At 39.2% G+C, this 22,567-nt stretch overlaps 1 protein-coding gene across 1 annotated transcript; it reads left to right on the forward strand.

Moving 5' to 3' along the window:
* The first annotated feature begins 2,332 nt into the window (after positions 1 to 2,332).
* LOC147933050 (uncharacterized) lies at positions 2,333 to 5,525 on the forward strand. The gene is made up of 2 exons (XM_087477272.1): positions 2,333 to 2,675; positions 5,473 to 5,525. The coding sequence occupies exons 1-2, from the start codon at positions 2,333 to 2,335 to the stop codon at positions 5,523 to 5,525; spliced, it is 396 nt and encodes a 131-aa protein (XP_087333398.1).
* The last annotated feature ends 17,042 nt before the right edge of the window (positions 5,526 to 22,567 follow it).

Consider the following 22,567-nt stretch of genomic DNA (forward strand, 5'->3'; position numbering starts at 1 on the left):
GTGATGCCGTTGGAGAGGTTCGATGCTATTTTGGGAATGGATTGGTTATCGGAGCACCAAGCCCATATAGACTGCAGCAGGAGCAGAGTTATATTTGAAAATGGAGGAAGGACACCTCTAATTTTCAACTGAATTAGCCTGAGTAAGACGGCGTACTTCGAATCAGCAGTAAGGATTGGAAGATTGTTTGATGAAGAAAGCGTGTATCTAGTCACTCTTACCGCCATGGGAGTTGAGGACATTGCCATAGTCAAGAACTATGAGGACGTATTCAAGCCGTTGGAAGGATTGCCTCCACCAAAAAGCCATCCTTTCACCATAAATCTTTAGCCCGGAGCTACCCCAATTGCTAATGAATGAAGTTTTCCATTATTATTTGGATCAATTTGTGATTATATTCATCGATGACATCCTTATATATTCACGGAGTACAGAGGAGCGCGCAGAGCATTTGAGGAAAGTATTGGAGAGACTAAGGGAGATGAAGCTGTTCGGCAAGTTCAGCAAGTGTAAGTTCTGGCAAAGGGAGATTGGATTTCTAGGACACCGAGTTTCGGTGCAAGGCGTGTCCGCCGACCCAGAAAAGATTGCCGCAATTCAGGATTGGCTGAAGCCAACCTTAGTGACCGAAGTCAGAAGTTTCTTAGGCCTTGCAGGCTATTACCGGAAGTTTGTAAAGGGATTTTCATCCATTGCAAAACCTCTGACACGACTCACCGGTAAAGGAGTACCATTTATATGGAGCGAAGAAGTAGAATAAGCTTTTAGGAAGCTAAAAGGAGCATTAACATCGGCACCAATTTTGGCTCTACTCGAGCCTAATCAGCCGTATGCCGTGTATACCGATGCATCAAGAGTTGGAGTTGGAAGTGTTCTGACGCAAGGAGAGAGAGTTATTGCTTATGCCTCCCGACATTTAAGGAAGCATGAGGAGAACTACCCCACACGTGACCTAGAGATGGCAGCCGTGGTGTTTGCGCTAGGGATATGGAGATCCTACTTGTATGGAGAAGCGGTTCAGGTATTTACGGACCATCAAAGCCTTAAATACTTGTTCACGCAACCAGATCTTAATTTGCGGCAGAAAAGGTGGATGGAATTAATTGCCGATTACGATTTGAAGATTCAGTACAACCCAGGCAAAGCAAATGTATTTATAGATGCACTAAGCCGAAGGAAAGCACAAGTTGATGCCGAGAAAGATGTGGAGTCTCTAGCTGAAGAATTAAAGAAGGTAAGACTTCTAGCCTTAGTAGGAGAAACTAGTAAGCCGTTGGGTTTACAAGCTGTAACTCAAGGGAGCCTACTACATCGAATTCGTGAAGAGCAACCCAAGGACAAGAACCTGAAGTAGATTATCGAAGAATTGAAAAGTTGAGAAGGACCGAATGCTAGTGGTTATCATTTGGCGGATGATGATACCCTACTTCATAACGGGTGAATAACTGTACCAGACCGGAGTGGACTACGAGAAGAGATATTGAGAGCAGCCCACAGCTCAGAGTTAAGTATACATCCTGGAAGTACCAAGATGTACAAGGATGTGCGGAGATATTATCATTGGCATGGATTGAAGAGAGCAGTAGCACAATGGGTAAGCCAATGTGATTCATGTCAAAGAGTCAAGGTAGAACATCAAGTGCCAGCAGGTTTGCTTCGCATCTTGCCCATACCAACGTGGAAATGGGATTTTATCTCGATGGATTTTATTACCGGTCTACCAACAAGGAAGGGACAAATTAATGATGCAGTATGGGTAGTGGTTGATCGTTTAACCAAAGTAGCCCGTTTGGTTCCAGTAAGAAGCACGGATCAAGCGCCAGTCTTGGCAGAGAAATATATAGACGAGATTCTAAAGTTGCATGGTGTGCCAGCAAACATTGTCTCTGATCGAGATCCGAAATTCGCGTCATTATTTTGGCAAGATCTGCATAGGGCGTTGGGAACAGATGTTCACATGAGCACCTCATTCCACCTAGAGACGGATGGACAGACAGAAAGGACTATCCGAACCATAGAAGACATGATCCGACTATGTGCTTTGGAATGGTCATCAGATTGGGAGAAGAATTTGCCATTAGTCGAATTTGCGTATAACAATAGTTATCACTCAAGCATAGGCATGTCGCCCTTTGAAGCAATGTATGGAAGGCCCTGTCAAAAGCCTTTGTGTTGGACCAAAGTTGGGGAAAGGACAAGTTTCAATCACAAGCTGATTGATGAGACGACGGAGAAGATCAAGTTCATACGGGAGAGTATGTAGAAGGCACAACACCGTGAGAAGAAGTACGCAGATCGCAAAAGGCAGGAAGTGGAGTTTAAAGTCGGAGATATGGTGTACTTGAAGGTCGCACCACAAAAAGGAAAGGATCGATTTGGTAAAGTGGGAAAACTTGCGGTATGGTTAATCGGACCATACCCGATTGAGCAAAGAGTTGGAGAAGTAGCCTACCAACAAGCTATGCTAGAGATGATGCGGCTACATAAAATCTTCCATGTTTCACAACTACAGAAGCATGTGCCAGATCCTAACATGATTGTGCCCGAACCTATCGAGGAGTTGGAGCCTAATCTGACATACCCCGAAGGACCGTTTGGAATAGGGCAAAGAAGGACTCAGAAGTTGAAGAACAGGAATATTACTCAAATCCAAGTATTTTGGGGAAAGCAGAACCGTAAAGTCACACATGGGAAGATGAGGATAGAATTCAAGCCAAGAATCCTCAATTATTTGTCGAAGAAGAAGAAGCAGGAGCATCGGAACCCTATGGAATATGGGACAAATTCTATTAAGGGGGGGGGGGGAGAATGTAGTGACCCTCACCCAGAGGTAAATTTCAAAATAAAAACACAAGGCCAAAAGATCAAGAGAGGAAGCCAGCAAGGAGAGTAGAAAGATTGCTGAAGAAAAGTCCGAGAAAATCTGGACGGATCGAGAAATGGCCGAGTTGTCCAAAGATGTCCGAAGGACCGAGAGTTGTCCAAAGCGTACCGCAAAATACTGAGAGTTGCCGAGGATATCCGAGAATTGCCGAGAAAGTTCAAGAGCTGCCGAGGATATCCGAGGATGTCCAAAAGTGCCGAGAATTGCCGAGGATGTCCGAAGATTTACCAAGGATGTTCGAGAGTTGGCGAGAGTTGCCGATAACGACTAAGAGGGATGAGCAAGAGTTGCCGATGACGACCGAGTATTGCCGAGAGTTTCCGAGAAGGATCAAGTAAAGTCGAGAGATGACCGACGACCGGCCGACCCGACAAGATTCCAGAAATTGTGGAATTTGTTTTCTCAAAAATCAACCAATGAGAAAGCATGCAAGTTAGAAGAGGAATCCATGAAGGATATTCCATGGCATCTCTACAACAAAATTGGAAGTGGGAAGCATCATCATTTCCAAGCAGCCAATCGCCTCTCATGCAAAGTGTGAATGGGAAAACATGCAAGATTCCTTTGGAAAAGTGTTGCTCACACTCAACAAGTGTACAAGCAAGAAATTTTGTGGCCACAAGACTTGGCAAACGCCAAACATGCATTGGGCCAAGTCGCGACCTCTTCCTCTATATAAGGACCTCTACCCTCTCTCATTTTCGCCAAAAATTCATAAGTAAAGAAGAGAGAAAGAAAGAAAGGAGAGAAAGAGAGAAAGAGGAGAGAAAGAGAAGAAGCAAGACAAGACTATCGACGACCGCTGTTAAGTGTTGAATCGAGAAGGAACTCGATTTCAACAAGGGAGATGATTCAAGTGTTGCCATGAAGAAAGTCCGACCACTCCTTCCAGAGATTGCCGGTTTTCTGTGAGTTCAGGCACATATTTCGCCGGAATAGATGGGGAATAAAGACATCCATCTAGTGCACGGTTTGCATGAGCATTTAGTTGCATTTTACTTGAATTTCTTTGTGATTTTCTTGTTTAAATGCATGCGCGGTGAGGTTATACCAGTTACTAGTTCGAAATGTTCTAGTAACAAGGGTGATAACTAGTTAAGATACTTGTAAAATTATGAGCTTAAAAACCATATAAACTCAAGTATCAACTTTGATGAAGTCTTAATGCGTTTTAGTCCGCGAGAAAGTCTAGCTAAGCGTAGTAAGACTTGGTATTGCTATCCTTCCCATCCGTACCACATGCAGTCGCGACATGCAACCCATGTTCGTGTGTTTGTAGGGTTGGTTACGAAGAGCTCGGAGGTTACTGGGCTCGCTACCCTGGCCGAGGCTGTCTACACGACGATGTGGCTTTGAGTGATGTCCGATTGCATGCCTCTGTGGTTGCAATACGGTTGTTCATGAGGGGTTAGGAAAAGGAAGCATACTGGGCCCAGAAATTAAACTTGTTTGAAACTCGTGTTTTTATTCAAGTTATTGTTGTTGCATGTTGTTGCATGTTATTATTTTTGCACTAAATTGTATTGCTTAGCTTATTAGCTTCCGCATGCTATCTCTGATTGCTTGATGTTTGTGATGCTTGCTTGCATGTTGTTTGTTGTTGATGTTTGGGGTTGGGGGATTAATATGTTGCAAGAACCCTGAGCTCACTAAGTAATCCTAGATTACTTATAATAATATTTTGTGCTGCAGGTGAGCCTAGAGGGAACTAGAGGGCGTGGTGAACGATAGGAACCCAGAGTAGTTTTTATTTTGTGTCGATTGTAAAATACAAGTATGTCTTTTATTTCAAATCAAACTCGGCACTAAGCCTTGTCCAAAAACTCTTTTGTAATAACTCTTTTTGTTAATCGAAATATCTGGGTTTCCTTTAATCGGGCGAGTCGTACTGATATAGACTTTGTCCGAGTCGGCTCAACGCATGGCGTGTCTGTGGGGTTTTAAAGCCTGAAGGATGTGCCGTGTGGTCGGAAACCTCACCGATGGACTGACCAAAGGATCCTGATTCGTTCTTGCACCCGGCCGGATCGTTGGTGAACGTCCCTATAGTGGCGTCTCGGTGCCGTCCGATGGCCTTCGTGGTCATAGAACAGTTCGGGGGCGTTACAGGCTGACTCTCTAGATCTAGTATACTTTTTTGATATTTTAATGATCTATAATACTTTCATTGATGCAATTTAGTACTAGTTCACAAAGTAGACTCATGTTGATTACTTGTTGCATGACTTTTTGATAGTAGAAGGTTTCATTTCGTATGCATCTTGTTTGTCTTGAAAAATGGTTTGTTCACATATACTGTATATAAAATATGTAGTTCACCCTGCAAGAGTCCCTAGTATTTGGGTCATAATCAGGTTCTTAATATACTGAGAGTACTCCACACTCACATCATGCTATGACACGTTTTATGTTATGTACCTGTTTTCTCACTACATATGGTATTTTTGTATTTATACAAACACTGTTTTTTCTGAGTAAAGATACCTTAGAGTACAATGTATTAGATATTAACAAATACGAGGCCAATCATCTACAAGAACAAATTTTAAATTAAATTTCTGATTTGAACTTTTTTTCACGTTTATCAGATTTGACTCTTCTGTCTAGTAGAGTGGCTGGTCAGAATTTGAACCGGGATTAGAAATCATTGGAGATTTCACATCATTAAAGTCATAATAATCTGGACTGTTAGAATTGCGGAATTATTTAGAGAAGAGTAGAGGAGAATCGAGAGAATAAGAGGTGAAAAAGAATGTGTATTCAGAAAGACTTAATTAGAAAATTTTCTCTTATGTTGTTACAAGGCTTAATATAGAAACAAAGAGGCACATAGCCGTTAGATACAAAAGGAAGGAGATAGCCACTTGCTTGGGCAGGTCGTGATCATTCTTAATGATGAAAGCAATGTGCCCTTTCCCCTTGGTCGTCTCGTTGACACTCGCTCCTAAGGTGAATATGTGACTTCTTCCATGAGATATTTTATCTCCTCTCTTCTAGATCCTTCTCTTCTTATGGGCTTCTTATTACTAAGGCCTCTCCTTCTTATTTATCAAACCGAACCATGGCCTAATGGCCTAAGCCGTATGGTCACTTGTACGGACACTTGTAGGAACATCCGTACGGACAACCTTGATCTCGTGTCCTAGATCAATACTCCCCCTCAAGCTTAACTAAGTGAAACGGTTAAGCTTGGAACCCCGTAAGCCATCACCTCATTAAAAACCTCAAAGTAGAAAACCACATGGGACAAAACTAAATTGAGGGAAAAAGAGTATGATGGTCACGGGTAGGAGACTTGATCAAGGGTGAGTCAAGTCCACCAGTCGGAGCTTGTGGTGAATGTGATCACAAACTTTACGACAGGCGGCCTTGGTGAAGATATCAGTGAGCTGGTCCACGCTTGGTGTATGATATGGGAGTGTGACTCCTTCTTCAATCTTCTCGCGAACTTTGTGGCAGTCCAACTCGATGTGTTTGGTTCTTTCATGGAACACCGAGTTCGTGGCTATGTGGATTGCGGCTTCATTATCACAATGCATAGGAATTGGTGTTGATTGTTTGATGCCTAGTTCTTCTAACAATGCCTTGAGCCATGTTAGCTCGGTAGTCAGCTTTCGCATCGCTCTATACTCGGACTCGGCACTTGACATCGACACCACCTTTTGCTTCTTGGTCTTCCACGTGACTAAGTTGCCTCCTATGAAGGTACAATAGCCCGTTGTAGACTTCCTATCTGTCCGATCACCGCCCCAATCCGCATCACAATATCCTACAAGCTCGGTATTGTCATTCTTGCCCATCCATATGCCTTAGCCTGGGCTTTTCTTGAGGTAGTGAAGGATTCTATCCAAGAGACTCCAGTGGTAGGTTGTTGGAGCTTTCATGTACTGGCTAACCTGATTCACAGCATAGCAAATATCAGGTCTAGTGAGTGTTATGTATATAAGCTTACCCACAAGATGGCGATAGCGAGAAGGGTCTTCGTATGAAGGATCATTCCTCTCCCCCTTTCGCTCGACTTGGTAGCCATCAGGTAGGGGAGTGTCAACTGGTTTAGCTCCTAGTTTCCCTGTTTCACACAGCAAATCAAGAGTATACTTTCGTTGTGAGAGAAATAGCCCCTCCGGAGATCGGCACACTTCAATCCCAAGAAAATACTTAAGTTCACCAAGGTCGTTTATATCAAAAACAGCATTTAAGTGAGCTTTGATCTCCCTAATACCTTCTTGGTTGTCTCCATAGATGATAATGTCATCTACATATACGAGCACAACCACTATACCTTTATTGTTTTGAAGGGTGAAGAGTGAATTGTCCGAGTGAGTTTTCTTGAAGCCATACCCAATAAGTGTGGTTCTCAACTTGTGATACCAGGCACGTGGGGATTGTTTCAACCCATATATAGCCTTCCTTAGCCTTAACACCTTTCCGGGAGTGATAGTGTTTTCGAGTCCTGGTGGTGGTGTCATATATACTTCTTCTTTCAACTCTCCTTGTAAGAATGCGTTTTTGACATCCATCTGCCACAACTCCCAAGAGAGGTTGGTAGCCAAAGATAAGACAACTCTCATGTTGTGAAGCTTTGCCACTGGTGCGAACGTTTCTTTGTAGTCCTGGCCATATGTTTAAGTAAACCCTCGCGCCACTAGACGAGCTTTATATCTCTCTATGTCTCCATTACTTAGGTGCTTGATTGTGAAGACCCACTTTGAGCTTACCGCCTTATTCCCTGGTGGAAGGTCAGCTTCATCCCATGTGTGGTTCCTTATCATGGCCTCCACCTCGTCGTCTACCGCTCCAAGCCATTCTTTGCTTTCTTTCGCGTCCTCATATGTGTTTGGTATCGGTTGTTCGTCTAGCCTCCCAAGAAACACTTGGTGATCAGGTGGCAGACGAGCAAGAGAACAAACAGCTTGTATGGGATGCGCTATAGCTTGGTTGTTGTAGTAGACACGTTTGTCCTTCCATGTAGATGGGTGTGACCGGATGCGTGTGCTCCGACGTGGCTGTGGCTGTGGCGCAGGAGCTGGCTCAGTCGATATTGGTTCCCCAAACGCCGTAGCTTCCACCGCAGGTTCATCTAGCCTACTGTTTTCCCCCTCCGGCTCCGTAGCTACAACATCAGCCGGTACTTCGGACTGTTCGGGCACAGGCTCCGATTGAGGCAATGACGGGCCGGTACGTGAATCAGGTGTAGAATCCTGGGACAATTGAGACGGCTGAGTGGGGGTGACTCCAAGATGATCTAGGAGGAACTTGAGACCCGCTGACTGATCCGTAGGTGTCGCCAAATCTCTCAAGCCGGGCCCAATCCTTCTTGTCAAAGTAGCCTTGGTCTTCAAGAAACTTGACATCGCGAGAGACAAAGGTGCGGTTGTTGACCGGATCAAAACATTTGTAACCTTTTTGAGTAATGGAGTAACCAAGGAACATACACTTGGTGCTTTTTGCTTCCAGTTTGTTCCTTAGTTCACCTGGTACTAACACAAAACAAACACAACCAAACACTTTTAGGTAACTAAGCGATGGTTTAAATTGGTTTAGTACCTCAAACGGTGATCGATCGTCCAATATCTTTGTTGGAGTTCGGTTGATTAGATAGCAGGCTGTCATTACTGCATCTCCCCAATATCCCCTTGGAACATTTGTATGGAACATCATCGATCTTGCAACTTCCATCAAGTGTCGGTTCTTTCTTTCGGCTACACCATTTTGTTGAGGAGTGTAAGGGCAACTTGTTTGATGTATAATGCCATGCTTTGCTAGGTGTTCTTTGAATCGATTGCTTGTATACTCGCCACCATTGTTTGTTCTAAACACTTTAATCTTAGCATTAAACTGATTAGTGACATAGTTTTGAAAATTTATAAATGCATCAATCACACGGTCCTTGGAGGGAAGTAAGGTTACCCAAGTATATTTTGATTTTTCATCTATAAATGTCACAAAATACTTCTTATTGTCCCTAGAAACACATGGAGAGGTCAAAACATCTGAATGAACTAAGTCAAAGCATTTTTCATAAAAGGTAGTAGACTTAGAGAAAACAGTTTTACAATGTTTGCCAAGTATACAAGCCTCACAACTAGAGTGATCAAAATAAACATTAGGAATCATTAATTCAAGGGCCCTAGAGTGAGGATGACCTAGCCTAGCATGCCATATTGCATTCAAAGAAATTCCAAGACAAGAACTAAACGAAACAGATTTTGATGAACTTGGTGAACTATCTTCAAGAATATAAAGATCATCTTTGGTTCCACCTTCACCAATCAGTTTTCCAGTCTCAATATCCTGAAAGTAAACATCATTAGGCCCGAGTATAGCATAGCAATTTAGATCACTGGTAGCTCTCTTAACCGACAAAAGATTTGAAGTAAACTTAGGCATATAAAACTCTTTAGACTCTTTGTTAAACAATCTTAAGTCTCCTATGCCTTGAATTGGTATTTACTCACCATTAGCAATAATAACATTTCCCTTAGCCGGTTCTATATTATTTAGCAAATTCGAATTACTAATCATATGGTGAGAGGCACCCGAATCTACTACTAGGGAGTTATTAATCTTTAGGGTAGAGAAAGTTTTACCACTTGACTCCTTGAGAGCCAAGGAATTGAAGAAGGCCTCCAAGTCAGATTTCCTCACATAGTCTCCGGAAGCCGCCTCTTTACCGTTCTTTGAGGAACCGCCGGTTTGGACTTGTTCGTCCTTGGTGTGAGTCACGTTGGCTCTCGGATCTTTGTGATGGTGACTTGGGCGCAAGTGAGGGTGTAGAAACCAACATTTCTCCTTAGTATGGTTCTTCCTCTTACAATGCTCACATCCTCCCTTTGGCTTCCGATCCTCTTGCTTGAAGACTCCTTTGTTGGCTGTGACTAGCTCCCCCTTACCACTAAACAAGCCGAGAAAGCCTTGTTCTTTCTGTATCTGTGCGCACACATCATCAAGGCTTGGGAGCTTGTCTGACCTCAGGATGTGTTTTATGAGATCGTTGAAGGTCGGGTTGAGGGTGAGGAGCAAAGCGAAGACCTTGTCTTGTTCCCTTCGCTCGTTGAGTACGGCCGGGTCCATGGTGTTCGGTCGTAGCATTTCGAATTCAGCCCAAAGTGACCTAACTTCCCAAAATGTTTGTTAAACTCCATATCCTCTTGACTCAGGTCATTGATAGACTTCTTGACTTCAAAGACTTGGGTAAGGTTGGAAACATTGCCAAAAACATTCTTAAGTGTCTCCCATAATTCGCTAGCCGTTTCACAGTACGAATAGGCTTCTAATATGGGAGCCTCAAGAGAGTTTTGAAGTATGGAGAGGACAGTTTGGTCTTCTTGAAACCACTGGGCCTCTTCTTGAAGCTTGACCTCTTCTTCATCTTCTTTGATGGTTTCTTTTCCATCTTCTTTAGTGACTTTCTTTGGAGCTTTTCCACCTTCGATGTGGCTCCAGAGTCCGCCGCCACACAGCGCAGTTTTAGTGGTTCTTGACCACAGTAGATAGTTTCCTCCCTTGAGGACAGTCGGTAGAACAAGCGGCTTGGTGTTCTCCATGGTAGAATGCTATTAACCGCTGGATAAAGCTTTTAACCGGTGGATAAACACAAGAACAACAAGCAAGAGTAGAAAGCGAACAACAAGAATAGAGAATCAAGACTAGAGAATAAAGAATGTAGCTGGTTTTGTCAAGAACAGAAACCTTGCTCTGATACCATGTTAGAATTGCGGAATTATTTAGAGAAGAGTAGAGGAGAATCGAGAGAATAAGAGGTGAAAAAGAATGTGTATTCATTCAAAAAGACTTATTTAGAAAATTTTCTCTTATGTTGTTACAAGGCTTAATATAGAAACAAAGAGGCACATAGCCGTTAGATACAAAAGGAAGGAGATAGCCACTTGCTTGGGCAGGTCGAGATCATTCTTAATGATGAAAGCGACGTGCCCTTTCCCCTTGGTCGTCTCGTTGACACTTGCTCCTAAGGTGAACATGTGACTTCTTCCATGAGATATTTTCTCTCGTCTCTTCTAGATCCTTCTCTTCTTATGGGCTTCTTATTAGTAAGGCCTCTCCTTCTTATTTATCAAACCGAACCATGGCCTAATGGCCTAAGTCGTATGGTCACTTGTACGGACGCTTGTACGGACATCCGTACGGACAACCTTGATCTCGTGTCCTAGATCAATATGGACCAGGATTTTGCCCAGTAGGAGGTTTAACTTTCATCATAATCAATAGGTCCAGTCGGAGGTATCAGTTCATCAAAACCACCAGGTTCCAGTGGGAGGTTTTGATCCATCATTGCCATGATCACGCTACTACTGCCACCAGGTCATGTATTATGAAAGCATAATAGCTAAAGTGAACAATGAGTTATGTGCTAATTATAATTACGAAAAATAGTTAAAGTTACAAGCTGGGAATATTATTATCTTTCCTAAGTGTGATATAAAAAGGTTTAGATTGCATTTACATGAAAAGTTACAAGCAGATCATTGCAAGCTATTTAGTCTAGTGGTGTATTTACTTGCAGATAGTTGTATATTTTTTTAAAAATGTACTTAATTCTCTAAATTAGTTATGGCTTATTGGCCATAAAACTATTGTTTTGGTCACAAGTTAATCATACATATAAGAAGTTTTAAAAATTTAAAGGTAAAACTACCCATTTCAACAAATTTCTCACAAGCATTACATTCAAAAAGATGGTTTTTGGGTGAATTGTTCTTCATATGTCTTCTCCATCTTTCAGCTGAGTTTCTCTTCCATAACAGCTTCCACCAAGACAATTTTCACTACAAAATCAAAGCCAAAAGAACAACCAAATGCTTTATGAGTTTTTGTGTTTTTTAAATCCATTGTTATTAGCTCGGTTCTCTTTTTTTTTTTTTTTAAGTTTGTTGTGCATATAGAAATTCAAAAAAAAAACCACCTGGATCTTAGGGTTGAGCTCAAACTTTCCAATCTCGATAAAATCATCAGCGGTTAGATTGTAAAGGTTTTGCTGAAAATGCAAGAAACAGACAAGATATCTTACTTAGAGTTGCATCATCTTGTTTGTTTTCAAGTAATACTAATCAAAACCTCAACTGATATGTGAAGTGACCTTAGTGCAGTGACAGGAAGTAAGTCCATTTGTAGAAGGCACCATCACACCAGGGATCGAGTCCTGCTTCCTACGAATGTAGGAATTTGGCTAATGGGCCGGCCAGTTGCGGCCCAATGGTTGACAAAAAAAAAACATCAACTGATATACCTACTGAATTTGGTCTATATCAATCGGAGCTTTCATTTTTGGCACATCCACATTTGCAGGTGTATTCAGTTGCCCATGTACGACACCTTGTGGTGACATACCCTAAAAAGTAACAGAATAGTTTAAGAAGAGAATACTAGCATAATTAACATGGATAACATACGTTATGTAAAACATAAACACAAATTTCATTGATTCCATAAGGTGAGATTGCAAAAGATGAGAATCTAACCTCATGGTTGACAGAGCATTTTTCAAAAAATACATGATCAACTAGTTTATCATAAATAACAAAAGTTTTTAAGGCCTCATATATATCACAACTTTGGATGGTGGTGCGAGAGTGTGATTGAGTTTGTGTCCATGCCCGGAGGGTTACCTCTTGAATGAAAATGTCACAAGCTTTAGCCAAAAGACTATTCCAGCTGACAATCTAAAAAAATAAATTTATTTCACTCAACAAACTTTTTTTCCAATAAAATCAATAAAACAACATATTTTTATCTGTCACCCATATTTCATGATTAGTTGAACAGTAAAATTACTAACAATAACAATATTTAAATTTAACATGAGAGATTTTTATCAGAATGGAAATTATGAAAAAATCCAAGCACAATCAACAAAAATCATAGGATTATTTAAAGAGACAATATATGTGAATTTTTAAACCTTGACTTGAGGGTTGGATTTCATAACTCGTTTGATCCTTGTCTGAGGTAAATCAACCTTTTCTTGTAACCCTGTATTCACCAAAATAACTCAGAGATTTTGGGTAAGGGTAAGCAGGAAAATATATTTGAGATGCAATTATTTTATATAAATATGTTTTTTTTCTGTGATGATGCTCTTAGTAATACTAAAATGAATTACCTGTGGAATTATGGCAAGCCCAAAGCATTTCCAAATCTTGTTTTAGTATATCTCTCTGCCAAACAAAAATAATGTTACAGTTTTAGTGTAGATCATCATACCAAAATGTTGAATACATGAGAAAAAAAGATTTCAAGCAAAAATAGGGCAAAATGATGATCAATTTACCTCCCGGTTCGCAGGACAAGAAGGCTCTCTTTGATCAACTCTTTTCCTTCCGCTATGAACAGAAAGATTGCCATATTTGATCATCATGCAAGATTCTTGCACAGAATGATTTGGAATCACAGTTGATGTTGCAATGACTGGTCTCACCATGTTATATTTCAAAACAGATAAACAAAAATAATGAAGATGACGAAGAAAGATTTTGTGAAAAACACCTATATATATATATATATATATCAACCTAGGGCCATAACAAATGATAATTATCATCAAAACTCTACCAATATGTCCTTGAACCGATAACCATCTTTCGGCTAACCTAGCCTCCTTCGTCCCTTGGGACCAATAACTAGATTCACTACCTAATTAAGAGTTCTAAAGAGGGAAAAACAATTGAATATAAAATTAATATTTTGAAAATTGGATTATGTATACCTATTTTGGCTCATGAGGTTTGAATAAGAAAATCAGTCGCGAACAATTTCCGTGAGTCACGCGCCATGACAACTGGTCATCATGATTTTTCTAAGTGACGTGTGGCTTTCATAGAATACTTTGTTGACTAGTTATTCTTTATACAAGCGAAACAAGCTCAAAGAGCTATACATTTACCAAAGTTGTAGAATTAATGTTCCAATAAGTTTTTTCCCTCCTTAAGATTCTTAATACAAGTATTGAATCTAGTTATATTAGCATGCTCTTAAATGATAATTACTGTTTGTTATGGCTCTAGCTCGTTATATATATATATATATATATATATATATATATATGTGTGTGCTTTCCACAAAAGCTCTCTTTATCATCTTCATTGTTTTCGATTATCTAATTTTGGAATATAACATGGTGAGACCGGTCATTGCAACCTCCATTGTATTTCCAAACCAATATGTGCAAGAATCTTGCATGATGAAGGAATATGGAGAGTCTTCTGTGCATAGTGAAAGAAAATAGTTTGATCAAAGAAGGCTTTCTTTTCCTGCGAACTGGGAGGTAAATTCATCATCATTTTCCTTTGTTTTGCTTGAATTTTTTTTATCATGTATTCAACCTTTTGGTATGATGGTCTACACTAAAATTGTAACATCATTTTTTTTGGCAGAGAGATATTCTAAAACAAGATTTGGAGATGTTTTGGGCTTACCATAATTCCACAGGTAATCATTTTAGAATTGCTAAGAGCATCATCACATAAAAAACATATTTATAGAAAATAATTACATCTCAAATATATTTTCCCGCTTACGCTTATCCAATCTCTCTGAGTTATTTTTGTGAATACAAGGTTACAGGAAAATGTTGATTTACCTCAGACGAGGATCAAACGAGTTATGAAATCCAACCCTCAAGTCAAGGTTTAAAAATTCACATATATTATTTCTTTCGACAATCCTATGATTTTTCTTAATTGTACTTGGAGTTTTTCAAAATTGTAACAAGGTCAAAATGGTCACATTAATCAAATAGCCAATATCTTACGTTAGGCCTGGGATTATAAACCGAACCGAACCGATATTTTGGTTGTTCGGTTCGGTTTTGGTTATGGCGGCTGAACCGATCGGTATAGTTTTTTTTTCACAAAACCGAAATATTTCGGTTCAATTATCAGTTAACCGATTTTTTTAGGAAAAAAATCTAACAAAACTGAAATTTACCCCTATAATAACAGAACAACCCGAAGAAACCTAAAAAACCCAAAATTAGCTCTAAAAACCGAAAATTCCGATTTTTTATTTGTTTTTAAATAAATTTCAATTAATATCGGTTTTAAAATTTTAAAACCCAAATTAACCGAAAAAACTAAAATAACCAAACCGAAATAAATTTTGGTGAAGTTCGGTAAAAATTTCAAAACTCAAAAAAATGGAAAAAACGAAATAACCTAACCGAATTCATAGAAATAGCCGAAGTCCCATGGGTAGCTTACATTAATTCTATTGATGACATGTCTTTGCTCAGATCTTCTCACTCCACTAGAGAGAAACTAAACAAATGAACTAAAAGTGACATGTACACACTAAACAAAAGTAAAATCAATTTAGAACATTTGATACCTCGTAAAAGAAAGAGATTTTCGAAAGCATATATCAGAAAAATAATGAATATTAAGTTCTCTAACCCAAAAAAATTGTAGAACACATTTTTCAGTTTGGCTATGTAGATGTTTACTTTCAACCACTAAAAAATCAAAACTTTCTCAGAACAAAATAAACTCTTCTTCCAAAGCTAACACTACCCAAGAGGATGTTGTTTTTTTTTTATACCTGATAAAGTGTCTTCCACCGTTGCTTCTCCTTTATCATCTTGATTTTCACTACCAAAACATCCATCCATGTCATGTTGTTCATTAATTAGTTAAATTTGCTCCTCCAGACATGCCATATATATCGTCTAAATTCAGTGTTATCATTTATGTTATCTCCACTTTCCAAAAAAAATAAATCACCTCCTGTAAAAAACAAAGCATGAACATTTTAGAAATTGTTATAAGGACAACAAATTGAAAGTTAACACGTTAGAATCATACCATCAACATAATGAAAAAAAATAAATGGTTCACATTTTTATTAAAGCAGCAAAATTATCATTTAATTATGTTTTTCTATCTTATATTTGAAATTCAAAGGGAAGTCTAACATCTCCCTATAACCAAAATGTAGTATATAATCCTCTAGTTTTTCTAAGAACATTATAGATATACATGACACCTATGTGAACACACAAAATATTTTTTTATGACTTAATACTTCCCAATGTGATATAAATGGTTTCTAAAGTCCAAAATTTTCTGAAAACTTAAACAAAACTCACATAAAAGACACACCAAAGTTCTTAAGTCCTCCTCTATTTTTCAAACTGCCCACATAGAATACTCATGATATTGGATTGACAAAGCAAATCAAATTGAACATGAACTGTTTAAAAAAAAAGTAAATATGAATTGATATAATCAAATTGAGTAAGAGTATTATATAAATAAAATTTTGATAAGAAATAACTTTAAACATACAGAGAAACTGAAATCACACTAAGTAGTATCCAAAGTTGAAAGCTTTCATACAATAAAATTAACAGTGCATAAAGGACAGATCCACATACTAATATATTGTTCTATATGTCTTACCACTCGTAAAACAAAATACATCTTAATCTTTGGAAACAAATCAAAATAGAACATGAATTTACATAAACTCAAGCACCTAACATTGAATTAAAAAGGTTGATGTTTTGATAAAGTAATCAATTGCAAGGAATATAGTAAATACTTCAAATCTTATCAATTACTGAATATAAAACATGTACCCTTTTTGGATTTTCACTTGGGTGACTTGAAAAAATTAAACAACTTATTATTGGAACTTGATGAAAAAATGGATGAATAGATGAGACTGGTTGTCAGAGCAGTGGGTTAGATTACATGAGACAACGAAAACCGGAAGAGAGATCGAAGTTACAAGTTCTTGAGGGATAGATTTGTCTTGGACATAAGGAAATTCTACTTTTTGTTAGATATTTATACAAGCCTATTAGTCTCTCTTTCATTAGTCAAAAGAAGATAAAAATCCATTAATTAGGCTTTTAAGAATATTGAATCTCTTACTTTTTAGGTTTAAAATTTTTGTTAAGTAATTTCCCACATACAATGCATGTAATTTATGGAAAGTTATTTTTAAAACTTGAAGTGATGTTGTATGCAATCACATTGAACATTATTCTCCCTAACTCATTAGTCAATATAAGATAAGAAATTCATTAGTTAGATCTTATAATATATATTTTTAATGTTTATAATAGGTCACTTTCAGCATGTATTCTAAGACAAGTTATCCTTACACTTTAAAATGATGTTGTATGCAATCATATTAGTCTTTTTCTCATTAGTCAAAATAAGATAAGAAATCCATTAGTTGGGCAACTAAAGGAAAGATATCTTTGCACTTTGAGGATAACTTTTAAGTGATGTTGTATGGAGTTACATTAAACATTAGTCTCTCTCTCTCTCTCTCTCTCTCTCTCTCTCTCTCTCTCTCTCTCTCTCTCTCTCTCTCTCTCTCTCTCTCTCTCTCTCTCTCTCTCTCTCTCTCTCTCTCTCTCTCATTAGTCAAAAGAAATCCATTAGTTGGGCAACTAAAGGAAAGATATCTTTGCACTTTGAGGATAACTTTTAAATGATGTTGTATGCTTTGCACTTTGAGGATAACTTTTAAATGATGTTGTATGCAGTTACATTAAACATTAGTCTCTCTCTCTCTCTCTCTCTCTCTCTCTCTCTACTCTCTCTCTCTCTCTCTCTCTCTCTCTACTCTCTCTCTCTCTCTCTCTCTCTTTCTCTCTCTCTCATTAGTCAAAAGAAATCCATTAGAGGAAATATATATTTACACATTGAGTATAAATTTAAGTGATGTTGTATGCAAATAACATTAAACATAAGTATCTCTCTCATAAATCAAAATAAGATAAGAAATCCATTAATAAGGCTTCTATAGGGAATATGAATTTTTGCTTTTAGTTTTGTTACTAGGTAATTTCCTGCATTATGCATATATTTTACAAAAATATCTGAACACTATGAAGTTTTGTTTATGAAATTATATGATTTATTTTTGTTTTAATTTATTTACTTCAATCAAAAGATAAAATAATCTGATCAAGAGGTTTTCTTGAGCTTTAAAAATCATGGAATATCAATACTAGAAGGGAAGGAAGGACAAAAAAAATTCTATGTAAAAGAATTTGTACTTGAGGATAATGATGAGTGTAACATACATAAAGTGTGCAATAACAAATGATAAATAATTTGCTTAATTAATGATTGGATTTAGAAGATACAAAAATGTGTGGCCAGGAGACTTTATAGACTTGTTCACCAATCCTACATATCACCACATGAACTTTTCTTTTGTTTTGTTATCATTTCCAACAATCATTTCCCACAAGGTTACTCATTCCAAAACTACTTCAGCATAAGCACGCTTAACTGGAGAGTTCTCTCAGAACATTTGACTGAAAATACAAGTGCACTTTGGTGAAATAGGTGACCAAATAAATTCTTGTAAACCCCTCAGCTAACCGGGGTGTCACAATTCACTCCACTAACAGATTGCAATGTCCTCATTGCGTAGCAAAACCCTCACCCTTGACGGTGTGAGCCCTCTTAACTTCACACTCGTCTGAGTTTGGCTTTGATACCATTTGTAACGCCTCGGACAGCTACCTCTTAATGGGTCTATTGCCACTCCTAGCACATGAGACCACCTCTCTTAGCAAGCCCTATGTCCATTTCCGGTCCCTGAGCCCACCCATATCCAATGACCAGTTTGCTACGTCTGGGTTGCTTTAAATACTTGTTTACCAACACTACAAATCACCAAATGATCTTTCCCTGTGTTTTGTCTTCACTCACGCACTTTAAAGAATCATTTCACGAAAGGTCACCCAACCTGATACTACTCCAGCATAAACACACTTAATTGGAAAGTTCTCTTAAGACCTTTGACCGAAAAGATAAGTATTAGGGTGTCACAAACCCTCACAATGAACACATATAAGAATACCAAACTTATATATATATATATATATATATATATATATATATATATATATGTGATTTGGTTTGCATGTAAGGTTTTATTCATTTAGTCAGATGGTTAGTTGAGATAGATATGATATGCCTCATCAAGATGTTTTCTAACACAACAAAAGAGTTCAACAAGAAAAGAAAACATGTGTGCTATTAGAGGGAGTATTAAGGTTATATTAGGCCTTGTATATTGGGCTTGTTATTATGTCTTATTTACATCAATGACAGTTTATGTAAACTTAGAAATCCTAGAGCTAATTATGTAGATATAGGATTGTAATGTTTATGAATGAAAACGAAGTTAGTTCAATATCTAATTCTACACTATATCAGAGCAGTCGATCATGTGGATATAAATTTCTAAGGGTTAGGGTTTTAAAGATTTCTCTTGTTGACGTTGTCTCTAGATCTGTTTGGTGGTGAGGTTCACCATCGGGTTTGTCGCAGAGGTTTCTTTGCTTCCTATGTCGGATCATTTAGATTCTTTGAAAAAGGGTGTGTACTCTCTATATGTGAGACGTGTTTCTCAACTTATTCTCTACAAAGTTTTGTAGATGTTTCTCCTTGAAGCGTGTTCAGCTTCTTAACTTTTGGCCAAGCTCACGTTTGTTTGGTCCTTTGTGGATGGTGATTTCGGATTTAGAAACTAACAAAAAAAAATAATAATAATATAAACAAAACTGTTCGAATTTGGTGTCTTGCACGTTTGGACATTCCAACAAGCTCCAATCTAGCTGATTTTTGGGGGATAGTAATCTGACTCAGTTTTCTACATATTCAACAGTCGAGATCATGTTTCAACGGTTTGTTTGTAATATATTTGAGTTTTAGCGTGGCTGATCGTGTCTTGAATATTTAGATTTTTCTACAGCATGTATTGTGAGTGTTTGTGAGATCCAAATGTGAGATCTTCTCGGTTTGAGCTGAAATTTTGTAGAGTTGTTTCTGACTTGTTTATTTATGATTTATACGGTGGAGATCTGAATATGTTGCCAGAATCTTAGTGAATCAAGTTGTTTAAGCGATTCAATCTCTAGCCGGTGTTTCCGTTTTATCTTCTTCAACCTCTTGAGCTTGAGGGGAATAATAGAGAATGAAGATCCTCTATATTCGTCTGAGATATGTTTCTCAGTTCACTAGGTTCAACAAAGGATATCAGAAGTAGTTGTCTTCCAACATATATTTTTGTTTGTGAGTAGTGAACTTTTTCTTTATCACAATGTTCGTGTGTGCTGTCTTCAAAGTAGAGTTTTTGTGAAGACTAGTCAATTAATCTGAGTTTTTAAAAACATTTCAGGTTGTTTCAGTTTGGTATCAGAGCCCTTACGTTTCTAGGGTGGGTTAAAAGACTGGTTAGAACGGTTTATGGAATTTGATTGTTGAATTATTTTTCTTGAGGCTTGGTGCATGATGTTTTGAAAATGTTGGTTGTATGTTGGAAATTGATTATGAATAGTTAGTCAATTTGTGTGTGGTGTTAAGTATTAGTCTCATTCTCTTCGAGCCTTAAATGAGATTCCACAGTAAGTTACATTTTTGTGTGTGGTTTGGGTTTGTTTGCTTAACCTTCTGTTCATGGTAGCGCAGATGGTTAGAGGTGATGTTGTTGCTGGACGTGGACACGGTCGTGGTTATGGACGCGGTCGTGTTCAAGGTCCGGGTGGATCCCCGTTGGTTAGTGAGGGTGTCAGTGATTCGTAGGCATTTCAGGAGGGGTCGTCGGGTTTGGACGCTAGTGGTACCTATGGGACCGTTGGAGCCGGTTGAGCCGGTGTGGGTGGTGTTGGTGCCGAGTTGGCCAGTGGTGTTGGGCTTATGGGTGTGGGTGTCGCAGCAGGTGGAGCCCCTAGTCAAGATGATTGTATTGTGGGATTATTGGCGGGGGTCTTGGAGCGGTTGCTGGGAGTTGTTCCGGCGCAGGCTCTGGTTGTGCCGCTGGTGGCGGTAGAGTTGCAGCAGCTAGTGGCTGCGCATACATGAGTTTATTCTCTGTATGTTTGTATCCCCGGAGAGATGAGTGGGATTCGTACGGTCTCGTTCTCTGGGGGTGGAGGATGAGGCTGGAAACGTAACTTACAGTCTCTCAGGTGTCCCGAGGAGTATTCGGTGTACATAGGGGTCCATTACAAGGCGGATGATGCCCAATTGTGGTGGAGGTCAGTTTCTGCCAGGAGGGTGAAGAGTGAGATGATGTGGGGTTACTCCATGGAGGAGTTCAACCGCATGTATTTTCCTAGAGAGGCACTAGCGTTGGTGAGAAGCCAAAGCATTGGTGAACTTGAAAGGACCTCATGGCCGGGAAATACCAGAGGTAAAAGATAAAACTCCACGCAGGTGGTCAGAGCAGCCCCCCGCCTCCAACACACCATAAGACTGCAGAAACAATGAAACCAGTGAGGGTTATGAAGAAATCTGTCCAGTTTCTTACAAATCAAGCCAGCATCTTGTTTGTTACTCCATGTGAACTCCGGACCATGAGTTCTCAAGTGCGCAAGGGAACAATAGCAAACCAGGTCTTGAAAATCACGCATACTAGGTGTAACCTGAGGCAAAGTAGCAGCCTGCGAATGCTCATCAGGATCTAGAATTTCATTATAGTCACCAAAAAGGATCCAGGGTTTGCCACGATAAATCGAAAAGTCTTGCTGACATTTAATATCCTGCCATAACTCTTTCCTATCTGCTGCTTTATTGGACGCGTAGATAAAAGAGCAAAGAAAATCCTCCGCAAGACTTGGAATTTGAATGAGACATGTTATCAATTGTCCACTCTTAAAAATAACCTGCAACTTCACGTTGTTGCTCCAGACGACCCAAATCCGACCCAACCTACTAAACTCGTAGTTAGAGACAACATTCCAGCTACCAAAAACTTTTTTAACAAACAAAGGAACCCTTCTTTCCTTAACCTTAGTTTCCAACAAACAACCAAACTCAAAACCTGACTTAGACCGCAACCAATCACAAACCACCAACTGCTTACTCTCCTTGTTAAACCCTCGAATGTTCCAAAAGAACCCAGACATTTAACGTTTTTTCTTTGTATACGTTTTGCTGAGATTAGGCTGACTAGAGCCCTTGTCTTTGCCAGTTTTAGTAGATTCCGTCAGATACTTGTGAGAACTCTTGGAGTTCCTAGGGAGAACAGTATGTAAAGAGGTCTCCCCAGCTCCATCTATTGGGGCCATAGGCTTATCCCGTACATAAGCCACAACAGCAAGCTCAACCAGTGTATCCTCTGCATTGTCACTGAGAGCAGCAAACCTGGATGGTGAGATAAGACTATTCTGAGCAGAACCCGAGATACCAGCTGCACTGTGACCTATTTTCTTTCCACTACCCACAGAAGAAGTGACTTTGGACCACTCCTCTTGAGAGCTAGGATTCCTATCAATGGCAACAGGCGAATGGGGAACAAACTCCCCCTCCTCCTGATCTTGGACAGTTTCAGCAGTTGCGATCTTGACCAACCCTGAATTTCCTGCTAACCCAACCCCCTCAAGCACACTAGAAGATAGACTTTCCTGGACAGGTACAACCACATCAGGTGAGGGAGACAAAACAGTAGGACTCACTGCTCCTTGCTCGCTGGAAACAGAGCCATGGGCTCCCTGCTCACTTTGCTGAGGTGGGGAACCAGACTGTTCTGAAAGTGTTCGCCCATCACTAATGAGACATCCATCCTCAAAATGCCCCCATCTCTTACAAGTTCCACAACGTGTGGGAAGCCATGGGTATTCAAACTGAACACATGTCTCCACACCCTTGATATTGACATAGTAGGATTTGGGCAACTTCTTTGTAAGGTCTACCT

The sequence above is a fragment of the Camelina sativa genome, chromosome 12, assembly GCF_030686135.1.
Source record: "Camelina sativa cultivar CO46 ecotype springtype chromosome 12, ASM3068613v1".
NCBI lineage: Eukaryota > Viridiplantae > Streptophyta > Magnoliopsida > Brassicales > Brassicaceae > Camelina > Camelina sativa.